Source organism: Montipora capricornis, chromosome 7 (genome assembly GCF_036669925.1).
Source record: "Montipora capricornis isolate CH-2021 chromosome 7, ASM3666992v2, whole genome shotgun sequence".
Classification (NCBI taxonomy): domain Eukaryota; kingdom Metazoa; phylum Cnidaria; class Anthozoa; order Scleractinia; family Acroporidae; genus Montipora; species Montipora capricornis.
The window spans coordinates 40,474,308-40,489,307 of record NC_090889.1 but is presented as its reverse complement, the minus strand read 5'-3'; the positions used below and the strand labels follow the sequence as shown (position 1 = coordinate 40,489,307).

At 38.0% G+C, this 15,000-nt stretch overlaps 1 protein-coding gene and 1 pseudogene across 2 annotated transcripts in view; one reads left to right on the top strand and one right to left on the bottom strand.

Moving 5' to 3' along the window:
* LOC138057964 (E3 ubiquitin-protein ligase TRIM71-like) overlaps positions 1–364 on the top strand; it is a 4,306-nt pseudogene extending 3,942 nt beyond the window's left edge.
* Positions 365–4,049: 3,685 nt separating this feature from the next.
* The window catches only part of LOC138057207 (28S rRNA (cytosine-C(5))-methyltransferase-like), an 11,570-nt gene continuing 619 nt past the window's right edge, over positions 4,050–15,000 (bottom strand). The window contains exons 2-11 of one of the 2 annotated variants that reach the window (XM_068903264.1): positions 13,943–14,001; positions 12,722–12,911; positions 11,878–12,006; positions 11,005–11,084; positions 9,986–10,101; positions 9,238–9,346; positions 8,583–8,711; positions 7,585–7,692; positions 6,172–6,280; positions 4,050–4,694 (exon numbers count right to left, since the gene is read on the bottom strand). In XM_068903264.1, the coding sequence (XP_068759365.1) occupies positions 4,282–4,694; positions 6,172–6,280; positions 7,585–7,692; positions 8,583–8,711; positions 9,238–9,346; positions 9,986–10,101; positions 11,005–11,084; positions 11,878–12,006; positions 12,722–12,911; positions 13,943–14,001 (1,442 nt within the window). In that variant the 3' untranslated portion in view covers positions 4,050–4,281. Of the gene's footprint in view, positions 4,695–6,171; positions 6,281–7,584; positions 7,693–8,582; positions 8,712–9,237; positions 9,347–9,985; positions 10,102–11,004; positions 11,127–11,877; positions 12,007–12,721; positions 12,912–13,942; positions 14,002–15,000 lie in introns of both variants that reach the window. The other variant, XM_068903265.1, reaches the window with a different exon arrangement.

Below are 15,000 nucleotides of genomic sequence, written 5' to 3'. Positions count from 1 at the left end.
TTTGGCCGGAATAAAACAAAAGAAAACGTCACGCTTTTCGCTACTCGAGGACTATTACCAATAGTCCTCTAGTAGCGTAGCCAATCAAAATGCACAATTTGCATTAGTCCACTAGTTGGGTGATACTTATTGTATATATAACAGCTCTCAGCGTTAAAAAAAAGCTGTTTCGTATACATGTATTCTAGTGTATATAGGCAATTATGTACCCTTGTTACTTAATAATATGTTTGATATGAAAACAAATGTACTGTGGAATCATTCTGAAGAAGCAGTATGGTAGCTTTAGTGAGTATATTATCTTTACAATGATATACAAGTGCTGTGAACAATAAAAAGTAATTGAAAGTTAGAACAAATGGAAATAAAGGTCTCGTGTGAATATATTTGTATACTTTAGTGGTCTGTGTTTATTTTCCTTGGGCTGGGCTGTAGGGTGGTTGTAGGTAGGGATAGTTTCTGGGGGGAGGTGACAGTAGATCTTCTTCTGCGAAATGTGGGTACTTTGGCTTTCTACAGAGCCTCTTTATAACTGTACGCTGGAATAATCATTCGTAAGGCGCACCTTTGCTGACACTCTAGTTCATCCGAAAAGTATGCTGGCAGCCCGTTGCGAAAACTTAAGCAGCAAATGTTGACAGTCTCGACTCGAAACTCGATCCGCGATGCTCGATGTTTCCATGGTAAAGTCGAAAAGAAATTTCGAGGTGAAACATAACTTCTTGAAAACAAAACAATGGTGTAGACAAAAGGGCTTGACCAGCGGTCCCCTTTATTTGCACAACTGACAGACATATCGAAATATTTCTTCACGCTTGCGTCTACTCTCATTTTTTTTAGCACATCGCTCATGTTTTCTTGACTTTAGCGTTTATAACTGCTGAATTACCGGAATACTATTGATAGACCCTAACCCGGAAGCTGAAAAATTCTAGAAAACACATATATAATGAGTCACGCATGCACACAATAAACTTTATTTGCACTCGAATTTAAAAGCAAATGCAGGCTAATATATCCGAGCTATAAATAAATAAATACTCAAATCCCAAAATAAAAGGAAATTCTGTAATAATTACTAGATAACTTAATAAAGATGAAAAATCAACGGCCACGATAGGTGCAGCAGTCAGTATCAAATATCATTTTAAAAATTGCAGACTTGAATTTACTTAATTCCTGGATTATTCTAATATGTTTTGCAAGAGAATTCCATATCTTACCATCGCAATACGACAAGGAATGAAGACCACAACTAGTGGTATTTGCGGGGTATCTCCCCGCAAATTGTTGCTACAATTCTGCGATGTGAATAACTTAAAAATATATTCTGGAACCAGCGCATGTAAAGCCTTATATTCAAGAATTCAAATATTAAGAAATTCTTCTATTATACAAAGTGGGATGATTTATGCGCTGCAACAAGTAATCATATGTTCTAATATGACATCATTATAAATAAAGAGCAATTAAGTTTTTCCAATTTGTTTGAATTACGCTTACCACAGTGATGCCATTCAATAGAACAATAGTCTTAGTGAAGCAAAAGATAAGCAATAGTCTAATTTTAGCATCTGTGTCAATTAATTTCTTATGCCTTTGCAAGACTCGCATCTGGTTATCAACCTTACGTGCAATATCCGCTATATGCTTATCGAAATTTAAATCCTTATCAGGAGTGATTAATCTCGTCCCTGCCTATCATAAAACAAGATGTGTTCATGCTCTTTCCTAACTACAAAGTGATACACTTGTATGGATTCACCACAAGGCGACTCGGGAGGAGAACCAGGAATTTGCAGCAAGAAAATCAGTCTGCAGATGCCTATGTAATTAGGAGACATCTAATCTTGGACTGAAGCCCAATTAGTAAGAAATCATTAAGGAAAATATTGTTAAAAAGAGGGCCTAATACAGACCCTTGTGGAATACCTCTTAAAAGTGGGCCCCAGCCAGCAAACTTGTCACTTAATTTAACTCTCTGAAAACGATCAGTAACAAAATCCCCTATTCGAATAAAGTGATGATACCTTCCTCTCTTTTGGGATAACTTGACAAAACAATTATATGGCACTCTAGCCAGGACAGACGAGGAGATCTACGGGAACCTACCACCTTTCTGAACGCGGCTCAAAACGAGAAGAGTCCTATTTGCTCACCATTGGATTCGGGCCGCAAAAGCAGTGATAGATAATGATGAGAATGACGATGATGTTGATGATAATTAGCCATAGCAAAAAATTGCCGATATTTCCCAAAAAGTTGGCGATAAAAGTGTCTAAAAGTTGTTAAAGGGGCTAGGTCATGCAATTTTAGGCAATCTCAGCACTGATCGAATGGTCATAGAATAGACTAAAATATCAAAATAACTGTTCAAAACTATAGAAGAACTCTACAAAAACACAGGGAAGCCAAGAAGGGACATGGATGGACAAAACTGGAGAGAATTGAAATGGATTGAATTTGGGTAAATTTGAAAAACGTCGGCCCACCTTTTTTCAAATTTATATCAGTCTATATCAAAATGGCATTTACACAGCAGGAAAATCATTTTCAGTTGTTATGAGGCCGTAATTTTGGAAATGAAAGACTCTTGCGCTGCCAATTTGACGTTTAGAGCTCATAATTAACAAAATTAAACAAAATGACCTAAAATAGCGTAACCTAGCCCCTTTAAAAAGTTTCTTCTTTATTTCCAAAGTTGCCGAAAAGTTGCTTTTGTTTTCTACGTGTTTGCACTTTAAGATAGTTTTCTTGCGGTTTAGATCATTTTGTCCACACGTACAGCGCTTTTTAGCGGCCGGATTTGTGTGAATTTTTCTTTCTTAGCTAGTTTAGCTTTTCCGAAGATAGCGAGATTTGCCCCCAGCCTTTTAGCTTCCGCAATAGGATTAATGGGCCCTTCATCTGCATATTCTTCCCAGCTGGAATCTGAATCACTGACAGTGTTGTCCACCATCTTGAAAAACGTGCCATGTAATACCACAGATAGATGCGTGCATAGCTACGCAGTCGCTTTGTATCAATATATATCAAGTGTCTTCTAAGAGAATACGCGGATACGCAGAGAAAACCAACGCCCATTCCTAACAAACAAAAAGTAACTTTCTAAGTGGACACGCGGATACACACTGTTGATGTCATGGAGGATTAACTATTATTCGATGAGTTTATCCTTAAGAGACAAAATAGATTTCCCCCCACCTAAATCGATAATGATGAGAATGACGATGAGAAAGACGATGACGTTGATGATAATTAGCCATAGCAAAAAATTGCCGATATTTCCCAAAAAGTTGGCGATAAAAGTGTCTAAAAGTTGTTAAAAAGTTTCTTCTTTATTTCCAAAGTTGCCGAAAAGTTGCTTATGTTTTCTACGTGTTTGCACTTTAAGATAATTTTCTTGCGGTTTAGATCATTTTTGTCCACACGTACAGCGCTTTTTACCGGCCGAATTTGTCTTTATTTTTTTTTTCTTTAGCTAGTTTAGCTTTTCCGAAGGTAGCGAGATTTGCACCCAGCCTTTTAGCTTCCGCAATAGGATTAATGGGCCCTTCATTTGCATATTCTTCCCAGCTGGAATTTGAATCACTGACAGTGTTGTCCACCATCTTGAAAAACGTGCCATGTGATACCACAGGCATTCAACACCAAGCTGTCCACTGTTGGCCAGTCCTGGGGTCCACACACTCAGTTGAATTTAGCTGACTTTTCTTTCGAAAGCAAATAAATGTCGCTCTGTATTCGTTTAGATGATGCAGTTCCAAACTCTTATTCCAGTACAGGTTATCGGTGTGAGTTCATTCCGGTAGTTGCACCAGATCGAAATTCTCATCATGTAAACCAATACAAAGCGAACATAAACCGGAGTATAACTGCAGAATATCCTGCCGCTTTGAAAGTAACCCATAGATGTATGCATGGCTACGCAGTCGCTTTGTATAAATAGATATTAAGTGTCTTCAAAGAGAATACGCCGATACGGAGAGGAAAGGAACTGTCATCCCTGATAAACAGTATAAGTATATTTCTAAGTGGACACGAGGATACACATTGTTGATTTCATGGAGAATTAACTTTTATTCGATGAGCTTATCCTAAAGAGACAAAATAGATTTTCCCTCCACCCAAATCATGTCGTCGAAAGAAACTCCTTGCTCGCCCCAATCCCTTACCTTATGGCGGCGCGCCTTTCAAAGAGCGAAGGGCAAATTTCCTTTGCGGCAGAGTGTAACCGTTCTAAGGAAACGGTTTGCTAAAAGAATGCATACACAAGCGTTATTAAGAGCAAACAGGAAATTTTTTATTCTTCTTTTTCTTTTGTTTCCTTTTATTTTTCGCGGAATTCGACCGTCCCTTCGCTATTCTAAGCAATGTTACAGGACGTTCCTGCAATTTTGAAACTTCTTGTTTCTTGCTTCCTTTTCGACGCTTTTTCTTCAAAGGGACATCAGCAATATCTGACTCAAATTTGTTGGTCTTTGGCGGTGACACCATATCCTTGATTTTCCCTCTTGATTTTGTGGACGTAATATTGCCTAAATCTTCTCTCTTTAGCTTCCTCTTTCTACCTTCGAAGGAGTCTCTACGTAATGTGGCTTCGTTATCCATTTTGAGGTACTTTCTGACAAACAGTGCAACGAAAAATCCGTTGGTATAATCTTCAGTTGGTGAGGCACGAATGCACTTCTCCGCTGTGACAATTAAAAAAGAAGATTCATGTGTCGCACACGCTCTAGAAGCATACTTTCTGTCATTACACTGGAAGTCTAGCGAGACAAAAATATAATTTATTAGATGTAGTCCAGTGCTTCGGGGTTCACGTGTGTTCAGTGCTTTACGTGGTTTGGGTGGACAATCCCGGTCACAGCCAGAAAAAAAAGTTGATGATCTGTGCCCAGAGAATTTTGTTTCTAAAGTTCGTTACTCCTTTGCCGAAATGTCGAATCGATCTCGTCGAAATGGACTTACAATACGGGAATTGCGAACTCTAGAAATAAAAAATCTAAACAAAATATCGGGCCAATCATGATATTGGTTAATTTTACTAGGTTAATTTGACGGACGGGTGCAAACGACTCCAACTTGTTTCGCAGTCCCAGCGCGCTCAATTAGGAACTTTGCAACCTATGGCAACGATGTCGATGAAACGACACCGCAAAATATATTTTTGCACTTCTATCGTAAGTCTTTCACGATTATTCTATCTTGCTCACGTCGTATATCGTGGGCAACGTGTCCTAAAAATAAACTGGTATCAGCTGTTTCAGAGAACAAATAAAGAATAAAGGGAGCTTACGAAACGACGACGCCGACCGCAACGACGACGCTACAAAACAACAGGTTTCGTGAGCAAAAACAATGGTTCTGCACGTGCGTTTTACATGTTGGTACACTTCTTTGCCATCATCTCCTAAATGACGACGTGAAATGACCAAATTCAAGGTTCTGTGGAGGACGTTAGCGCATGACGATGAATTTTCAGTTCTCTCTCTACGCTTCCAACCCACTCATACCAGTTTAATTCCTCGACAGTTACTACATATTTTTAACTCGAAACGACATGAAATAGTCTCTTAGTGATATGAATAACGCGAACTTGTATTTTTAAATGAAGTCCTCGTAGCCGTCGTCGTCCTCGTTCCGTAAGCTCCCTAAATTTGGTGATTTTTCACGTCGTTTTTAAGCAAAAGTAGGTGCTAAAATACGTGCCACACGTGCAGCACGATCATTTTTCCCTTTTAATCGATGACATTGGCCGTGTTTTCACGACATCTGTGTCTCGCTTAACATTCCTGAAAGTGGTTAAAATGATGTGTTTCCAAGGGTAAGATTAAATGAGAGAGCACGTGCCAATACAATAATAGAAATAGTAAAAATGGCACGCCTATGTATTTCCGATTTGAATAACAGCAAGCGACTCCTGACTGGCCGAAAAAATTAAATTAAATGAGAATTCTATTGAAGTTTGCCGACTCGCTTAACTTTTAACGAGTGGGGAAAGGAACTGTTTTCAAGGAATTTTCGATTGTCACTCGCTAAGCCACCTGAAAAACCGTTCGTGAAAACACGGCCATTATTGTTTTGTGGCGTTGTCGTTTCTTTAGGTCGCTCCTGAATTAATTTCATCAGTAAAACCGAGAAATATGACTGGTTCTCGTTCAAACCTACCTCCTTGAAACACAGCTTTTCCACGGTGAGTCCAAGATGGAAGACAATGCTCCAGAGTGAAGCTATCACTGTTCGCTTTCAAAGCCGCTTGAACCACATCCTCATTTTCCTTAAATTTGTAAAGTGAATAAGAAAATCAAAAAAGAAGTAGAGTTATAAGAAAATCCCCACTACTTTAAAATCGAAGATGCAGCACTTTTTCGATAGTGACTTGGGGACACTCGAACAAGATTCTGGCGACGAATGTTCCGAAAATATACAGCCAGGATAGAAATTGTCGAAATGGAGCAAATTTGCTATTATAATTAAGGAAATGTTAGATGTTAATGCCGGTGCATGAAACGAAGAGATGGTTTCTTCCATGGTGCCTCGGGGATACTCAGAAAAAATCCGAATGCTCCACGGTTGGGGTCGACCTTCCGTCGTACAGAGCTTCTGACAAAGGTTAGTAAAGTGTGCGAAGCAGCGCCGGGATCCTTGTTATGAACCTCCACCGGACTCAAGCGGACATGCGTTTCCAATTTCCTTTTAACCTGATTGGCTATTACCAGTGTTGTGCGCGCTAATTGATGGCGTATCGAACGATTGACTTTTTGAGGTGATTCCTCAGTATTGCAATGCGCATCCTGACGGCGCATTTGGTGTGTTAATATTTATAAACTGGTCAAATTTGCAAAATTGTAAATATGGCGCTATAAGCGCGCGCATTCCGAGAACTTGGCGAGTTTTATTGTTTCGATCTACGATAATCGAGATAGACAGGTACGATGGTGTTTTACTCTTATCCCCTTTAAATAAAAAATGAAGGAAAAATTTTTATCGGAAGGAAAAAAAGATATAGCTAAAAACGTACACAGAGCCCCTTACCCAGGAATGTAAATTATGATCTTGAAAACAACGACTCGAGAAACGTTTTGAGTCGACGTCGTTTGAAGTTGAGTGATTATCCCATAAACTATATAAGAAAGTGTTTCATATGCTGTAGACTTTCTATCTATCAGGTGCTTTTTTCAGCGTTACTTTAAAAACCCTCTCGTTTAGCTACCGCAAAATGTACCCTAAGCCGATGAAATAGCGCGCGTGTTTTGTATGAGGTACAGGCATCAATGGGGTAAGATTGTCCCATTATATCTCTTAGGCAAGCACGGTGACATCATTTTTATTGTAGTTCTCAAAACAGGGATTGGTTGGGAATATTCAAGGAATTTGAACCTGGCAAAGTTTCTATGGAAACTAAAGAGTCAAGTGTGTTGTAACTAAGAATTCACTTCTTGTTGTCTTGGCAACGAATCTCACTAAGTGATGTTTCACTTGGCTCCAAATTAAGGCCACAAGACTGTGAGTGTTCCTGGTTTGCTTGCTTCAGTCAACTTTTATTTCGTTTATTTTCGTACTTAACAATTTAACTAATACCTCTTGATGAACAGAGCATGTTGAATACACGACTCTCTTTACCAAAGGAAAGGACAACGCATGGTTCAAGACTGATGACTGAAACGTGGCCAGAGATTCAAGTCTCTTCTACAGAGGAAGCGAAAGAGAAAATCAAATACAAAGAAACTATAACAAGAGGCAGTTGGCTAGTGCGCGGCTTTCGGAGCGAGAGGTCCCCGGTTCGATCCTCGGTGACTTAAACGTCCCTTTTGGAGTTTCCTCTGATCCGTGTAGCTATAGCTTCAAATGGGGTAAAGGGCGCACCGTTGGCTTCCATTGATACCAGCCTCGTAGCTGAAGGAACTACCGACATTAAATAAAGTTACTTTACCTTTACCTTTAAGATACATTTTCAAGAAAACAGTGGAGAAAATATTGCAATGGAGAAGCCTGAAAAAATTCAGGACTTCAACGGGGTTTGAGCCTGTAACCTCGCGATGCGGGTGCAACGCTCTAACCAACTGAGCTACGAAGCCACTGATATTGAGAGCTTGTCATTTGGGGGTTTAAATGTTCCTGTGTCGGAATAAATCAACGAACGAAATGATATATGAAATCAATCATATATTGAAATGCGGATATGAAATCAAGTGAAGCTATGATCCTCGCAGTTACGACCGCAATTTTAGCAATTGCATAGCTTCACTTGAATGCATATCCGCAGTTCATTATATGATTCATTTCATATATTATTTCGATTGTTGACAATAGCAGTAATCAAAGATTCATGATCATAACGCAAAGCAAGAACACTAAATTGAGTGCAAAGTGCTGGAAAACGAGTCCCAAAAATGTAAGAAAATGAAAGAGAAAGTAGCATCGCCATCCCATTTTTAATCCAATCACCCAATGTAGCTTTGGAAAACACAACTAACATTCGCTACATTACATTTGACACTCTATGAAAAACCTCTTTTTTTAGCCAGCGCATTTGGCAGAACATTAAGCCTTACTCACAAATAAGGCTGAGTATGTACCTTTTTCTCAGCTGTTTCTTGTTCCTCATCTACAAGTCTATCCATTCTGGTCGTGATACCAGACCCACTGCAAGATGGATCAACCACAATGTACTCAACTTTGCTGTATTTCTCGTCAAAGGGATCAACCTGACACATTCCAAATTAAAGGATTTGACGAGAACATGGGCATACAGTGAATCAAATAACCGAGTTTGAGGTCCATACTGTAAAATTACGGACTGCTTCGTGCTTGGGTCATAAATCGACGGGAAAATACAAGGATCGGTAATTTTACAGTACCGACCACGAAAATGAGGTTAGAACGATGTTTATTATATCTCTCTGGTTATGTATGGTAATCTGAGCCGTGAGGGAAAGGGAACTAGTTTTAATAGCCAATCACAGGGCACGTACTATCTGAGAGATATAATAAAAATGGATTATTGTACAACGTGATTAAGATGAAATAATTTTGAAATCCTCACAATCAGCATAAAGTTATAAACCTTGAAGTGATCTTCTGTGAATATTACTTTTACTCAAAATGGCTAATATAAACTTTATTCCTGGTATTGTCGTTTCCATTGTCAAGTGTTACTTTTTAGATTTTGACTCCCTTCTACAGATTCTACAGAGAGTTCACTTGACAGAGAGACACTAACTTAATACCAACCTCCAGAAAACTACAGTTTGTCGTTGTAACACAGTCTACTCCGGCTGTTTTCATCAGCTTTTCCATTACTGATAGCCTTTTCTTGTCAGTGTCAAATCTAAATATTTTTCTGCAGGAAGGAAATGATGGTTGACAGAGCATTCAAAATACGAGCATCTGAAAAGAAGATTTATCTTAACTCCAATATACAATCCCATGTAAAACATAAAAAGAAGAGAAGCTGTCAAGTTTCGGACAAGTTGATGGAAAGAGGAAAGGATACATATTTTGTAACGTTTCGCTAATGACACGGGAGTGCATTCATTATGTATGATTCATGTTAACTGCAGACGTATTTTAGGCGTGTTTGTTGATGTTAAATCCCTTGGGGCTACTAGGCTATGAAAGAGCCATTTGAAGGCATCTCTTTCAACTTTGCTTTATTGTTTTTTCACTGCTATATTTTCCTTATGGTGATAATGTAAACGCTCGCTGTATCATGTATCATTCAATAAACGAGATGCCCGCCCCTGATGCTGTGTTTGTGTTTATTAAGATTAGTTACAAAATATTTTATAACCGTTTCAAGGTGATTAGAGTATAAAATATAATTTTGAATCATAGTCAATGAAAAAAAGGAAATATTAAACTGTTAAATTTTGAAGACACTATTAAAGGCTGAGAAAGAGAGAGAGAATGAATAGGTCATGGGGTTCCCCAACATAAGAAATATTAATAAATAATACTTAAATTGATTGACTGATCATACCCTTTATTGCTCATTATGCTTGCTACATGGCTACTTTTGTTCCCTGGGGCTGCACAGGCATCTATCACATGAGAACCAGGGGGAGGTAGCAAGACGTGAGCTGGAATACAGCTGGCCTATACAGAAAATATTCAAAGAATGGTGAAATTCCAATACTCATTACCATCACTGGATGTGATCTTGTTGAAAGCAGTTGACAAGGGTACTCTGACCTTGTATCATGTATCATTGAAAATTAAAGGATGTACTGTAATGGGCTTCCTGCATAGAAAAAATTATTGACAAAGGAATTGAACAATAGTACATTATATGTGTGTGGCAGACATGCACGTCAGGTGTACTGTACCTGTATGCTGTAGTGACCTTAATTTAATGGAAAGTTCTGAAGCATCCGTTTAGGATATACCACAGCAAATAGTGGCTAAATTCCCCTTCTGGATAGATCTCTGGGCAGTGGAGAGACAGACGAGGAGATGGACAGGAACGCCTCATACATAACCAATAAAACTGCAAGCTACCGGTAATTGAATTGTTAAATGATGGACAATGCTGGAGTCCGACTTTTTCTAATAGGCCATTTCCGAGTTCATGTCTGCCTTCTCTTCAAAGCGAGTCTACATGTAAGTGCGAAGTTTTTGTGATGGTAATTAGTTCTACTTTACATATGAATGAAAAATAATTTTCAATTAACAAAAACTTTGCACTTAGACTCGCTTTGAAGAGGAGGCAGGCACAAACTCGGAAATGGCTTATTAAATTTGCCTCAGACAAACACTAATTGTCTTATTGAAGATTTACAAAGTATTACACAACACATGTTTGTTTAGGAACATGTTTTGCCTTTCAAAGACATTTCATAACTATAATAGAAATGAGTGGGTTCATTTGGACGGATGGTCTTGTAACACGGGATTGCTCGTTTGTGGCAGAATAAATTCGGTTCAGTTTTGTTTTTCTATTTTTGAGTTCTTAATAGCCATCACTACAAACAGGATGAAACTTCATGTTAACAGTTGTACCTTGTCTTGAAGGAGGATTTCTCCATTGACATACAAAGGATGATCATGGAGATCAGTGCCAGAAGGGAAAACCAGTACATCTGAAAAGTGTTCATCACACAAGAACTGCTTAGTATGTATGGCTTTGCTCTACAAGCAAAAAGAAAGAAAGTTCTCAAGAAAGGCACATGGAAAAATCCAGCAGCATAAGGGAATACATATGGATTAAATGAATTCCCTTGAATATTGATACTAAAATAACCGTATTCGATTCTACAATGCAGCTGGGAGATCTGCCAGGAAAAGTAGGGTACCTGAAAACGTTTTTCAAATGCAAAACAATATTATTTTGGGATTTTGAAAATAACCTACAATCTTGGACAAAAAGGGTTGAGAATATTAAAAACAGGGGTTATTTTGCGCACTACGTCCTCAATATCGCACATTATTAGCGATCCCCCTCCCCCCTACAACCAATGTTGATAAGCCCAGGTTCGGCATGCTTTGTTTCGTCCAGCAACATTGATCAGGGGGGGTGGGGGCAAAAAGAGAGCTTATTTTTCATACTCGTGATCGAAGTTTAGTGCAAAAGCAGAGTTTTCTCAACAATTTTGTCCAAGATTGTAGACTTTCGTTTAAAGTGCCTATCACCTCAAATCACATTTCCACCTTATTTATTCTCCGAAATCATCCCAAATACATTGTCAGTGTTGTTTTTGGAACCTTTTGATTGAAATTTCACTTTTTTGTTGGCTTTGAAAGATGAGAAACGTGGTCATTCTTTGATCAATAACCAAGCAATGAAGTCAGGGAAATGGTTAAAGGGTTTTTGAGTGGAGCTAGAGCTTGCTAAGAAAAAGGTGGCGAGGGTTGTCAATGGAATTGTCCCTGTACCTGCGTGACAAAAGATGCTATGTACATTGGTTTGATTAGCTTGCTCATAACCACTTTCTTTGAAATGTTGGATTACATGTTCCATGGAGGTCTTTATTGTGTTAACTCTGACATAACGTGGGATCAAATCTATGTGAAACATCAAAAGAAATTAGTACATATGTCATCATAAATCTCTGTTTATAACACATGAATGTAATACATGTCAAAAAGCTTACTCTGTTCATGAACACTCCACAAAAATTAACATTTCTCTCTGAGTAAAAGAAATGCCCGTTATGGAGTTAAAGAGAATAACACAAGGAAACAAGTTTTGAATGTTCATCTACGATCATGTATTTTATAATAATTATGGTTGGAATCTATCTTGAGTATCAAATTAAAATTAATCATTTTTACCAAGTTTGAGGTTTAATTTATCCCTAAGGCACTAAGCTATCTATATGTAATAGGATTAAAACCAACATTTGTAATGAAAAGAATTTGTGGGGATGTTTCAGCTGTTCACTCCGACCCACTGCCATGGAATGAAAACTGACCAAAGTTGGTTCACTTGCAAGGGGATATAGTTTTTGAGTGGAAATAAAAGTTGTTAACCCAGCCACTCCTAAAACACCCTGGACATCCCCCACTGACGAGTAAAATCGTCTGGTGTTAGACAGAGTAAAATCTATTGAGTCCCACTCCTAGAGGTCAATGGGTTAAAATCATGTAATCTAGACAATTTGTAAACTATTGTAGATGAAATCTAATGTCACTTTGTGAACAGTGGCTGCACAAGACTAATTCAATCAAAATAACTTCCTCGCTGTGCAAAACATAAATTATTGTATTTTGTGCATGCCTTTGTCTAAGATCTGCTTGGGTAAGAGGTCCTCATTCTTATAAACCTTGGCTTTGATCTTCAAACGAGCCAAACATGACTGCAGTGCAGACTTGTGTTTGGTGACACTGTGCTTCAAGTCTCCACCACACTGAATCCCTTGACCAAACAGGAAGTCATACACTAACACAAGGGCATGATTATGCCTGAGCTACAAAAAACATAAAATGATTAACTCACATAAACGACAGCAAAAAGAAAAAACAGTACTTCAGTCACATCAATATGAGTAATTTTTTTTCATAAAATCTTTATATAAAACAGGTCGTCTGTACTGTACATATGTAAATACAATGTGCAAATTAACCACCATGCCTTAGTGCTATGACAGAAATAATAATAAGAATTATTATTAAAATGTTATTAAACGTTCGACCTCAGATACTGCATTTCTAGTTTTCTGATTGGTTCACTCAATCTCCATTATAAACTCATAATTTCACGTATACCATAATGACCTAAAATGGAAACTGATTAAGTGTTAAGTAAACTGATTGACTTTAATTTCCAAGTGTCCAAGCATTCAGAATTTTAATGAAAATTAAATAAAACAATATTTTATTCCATTCACACTTGTTGGATATGAGACTAGTTATAGCCAACTCTGCGCTATTTGCCTTGTTGGCTATTAAATTTAACCATCTGATCTCCAACACGCAATCATGGAATAACTTATTCGCTAATTATTTCTTAGGCAGTAAATATTTCCTAGGCGTCAAAGGCAGGCTAGTTAGCAATGGTATTATGAAACCTTTTCTAACGCAATTATTGCAGGGCAACCCTAAAACTCGGAATCCGGAATCCGGAATCCGGAATCACAGGTCATTGTTTTACCAATACAGAGAGTAAAAACTATCCTAAACATTCATAAAAGCTAACCTTAGGTCTAAAAACGTTTTTTTAGGCCTACATGTAATTAGGCCTAAGGTTAGCTTTTATGAATGTTTAGGATAGTTTTTACTCTCTGTATTGGTAAAACAATGACCTGTGATTCCGGATTCTGGATTCCGGGTTTTAGGGTTGCCTATTATTGCACAAGTAGAATTCAAGTTACAATGTACATTACTTTATGGCTTTCTTCAAGTAAACAAATTGTATGCTGTAAATTTATACCACCGCAAACCTCTTGGCACTACCACTTACATTGAGCTTTTTGCTACTTTCAGAGGTCAAAATAGTTACCTTTTTCTCTAGCTTCAAAAGTTTTGTTTGCTCAAAGATTTCCTCCAGAATTGCTTTGTCTAAGAAAAAGAAATTTATATGAGCAAACAAAATTTTATTGTAATAAATTATGGCAAAATGATTTTATAATATTAATATCATACTCTAAAATATTAATGTCATACTCTAGTACTCCAGTAAAGATGTAGGGGAATGACTAAAGTATACCTTGCCACCATTTTTTAGTATTTGGCAGTATTCTTTGATGGCATCAGAATACAACAGATGTCATCTTCATTCAATCACAAGCAAATAAGTACCAGCCAAAGGGCATTCTGCAGTTGAACAAAGATTTATCTGTTTTGATGGAATCAATTCTCCTAGGTAAATGCCAGGCCTTGGACGTTTGAAAGGTGCATAGCTCTGTTAACCAAATCATCAAATATTCACATGTTTTCCTAAACCCGTAGTAAGGGTTGACAGAATTCACACTATCAATCTTTCAGCGGCACTGTTTGAAACAAGCCTTAAGTTTTGTCTGCATCTTTATGAAAGAGTCAAAGTGTCCAAAGTTTGCCCCCTTTTCAAGAAGGAAATATCCGCTTTAGCCTACCCTCCCTCTCCATAACACAAAAACACAAAGTCTGTGGCTAGAAAATTGAATTACCCTGTGTGGATGACACAGTCTACCCAGGGACAGCTTTAAGCTTAGTCCTTGGCTTGCACCTCATGTCATGGCATCTATGTTGCTGTACTGAACAATAGCAAAAAAAAGAAAACGTCTTTTGGGAATTGGGCTCTATTATTATGCAAAACGCGCGTGACATTTTGGTTTTGTTTTGTACACCAAAATGACCGTCTAATCACGTGAGTGCAAGCCAAGAGTACATTGTCACTTAGATTTGCACGTCCTGGAACAACAACCAGTGCTTGTCAAAGTAGCCGTCGTCCGGTTGTCCTAGACAACCCTTCTGGAACTTTAGTTTACAGGGTGACTAGTTTTTGGTAAAATGAAAAGGTTAGTTCCCCGAAGAAAAATCAACGGACAACCCAGCCAAAAATGGAAAAAGTATTACTTC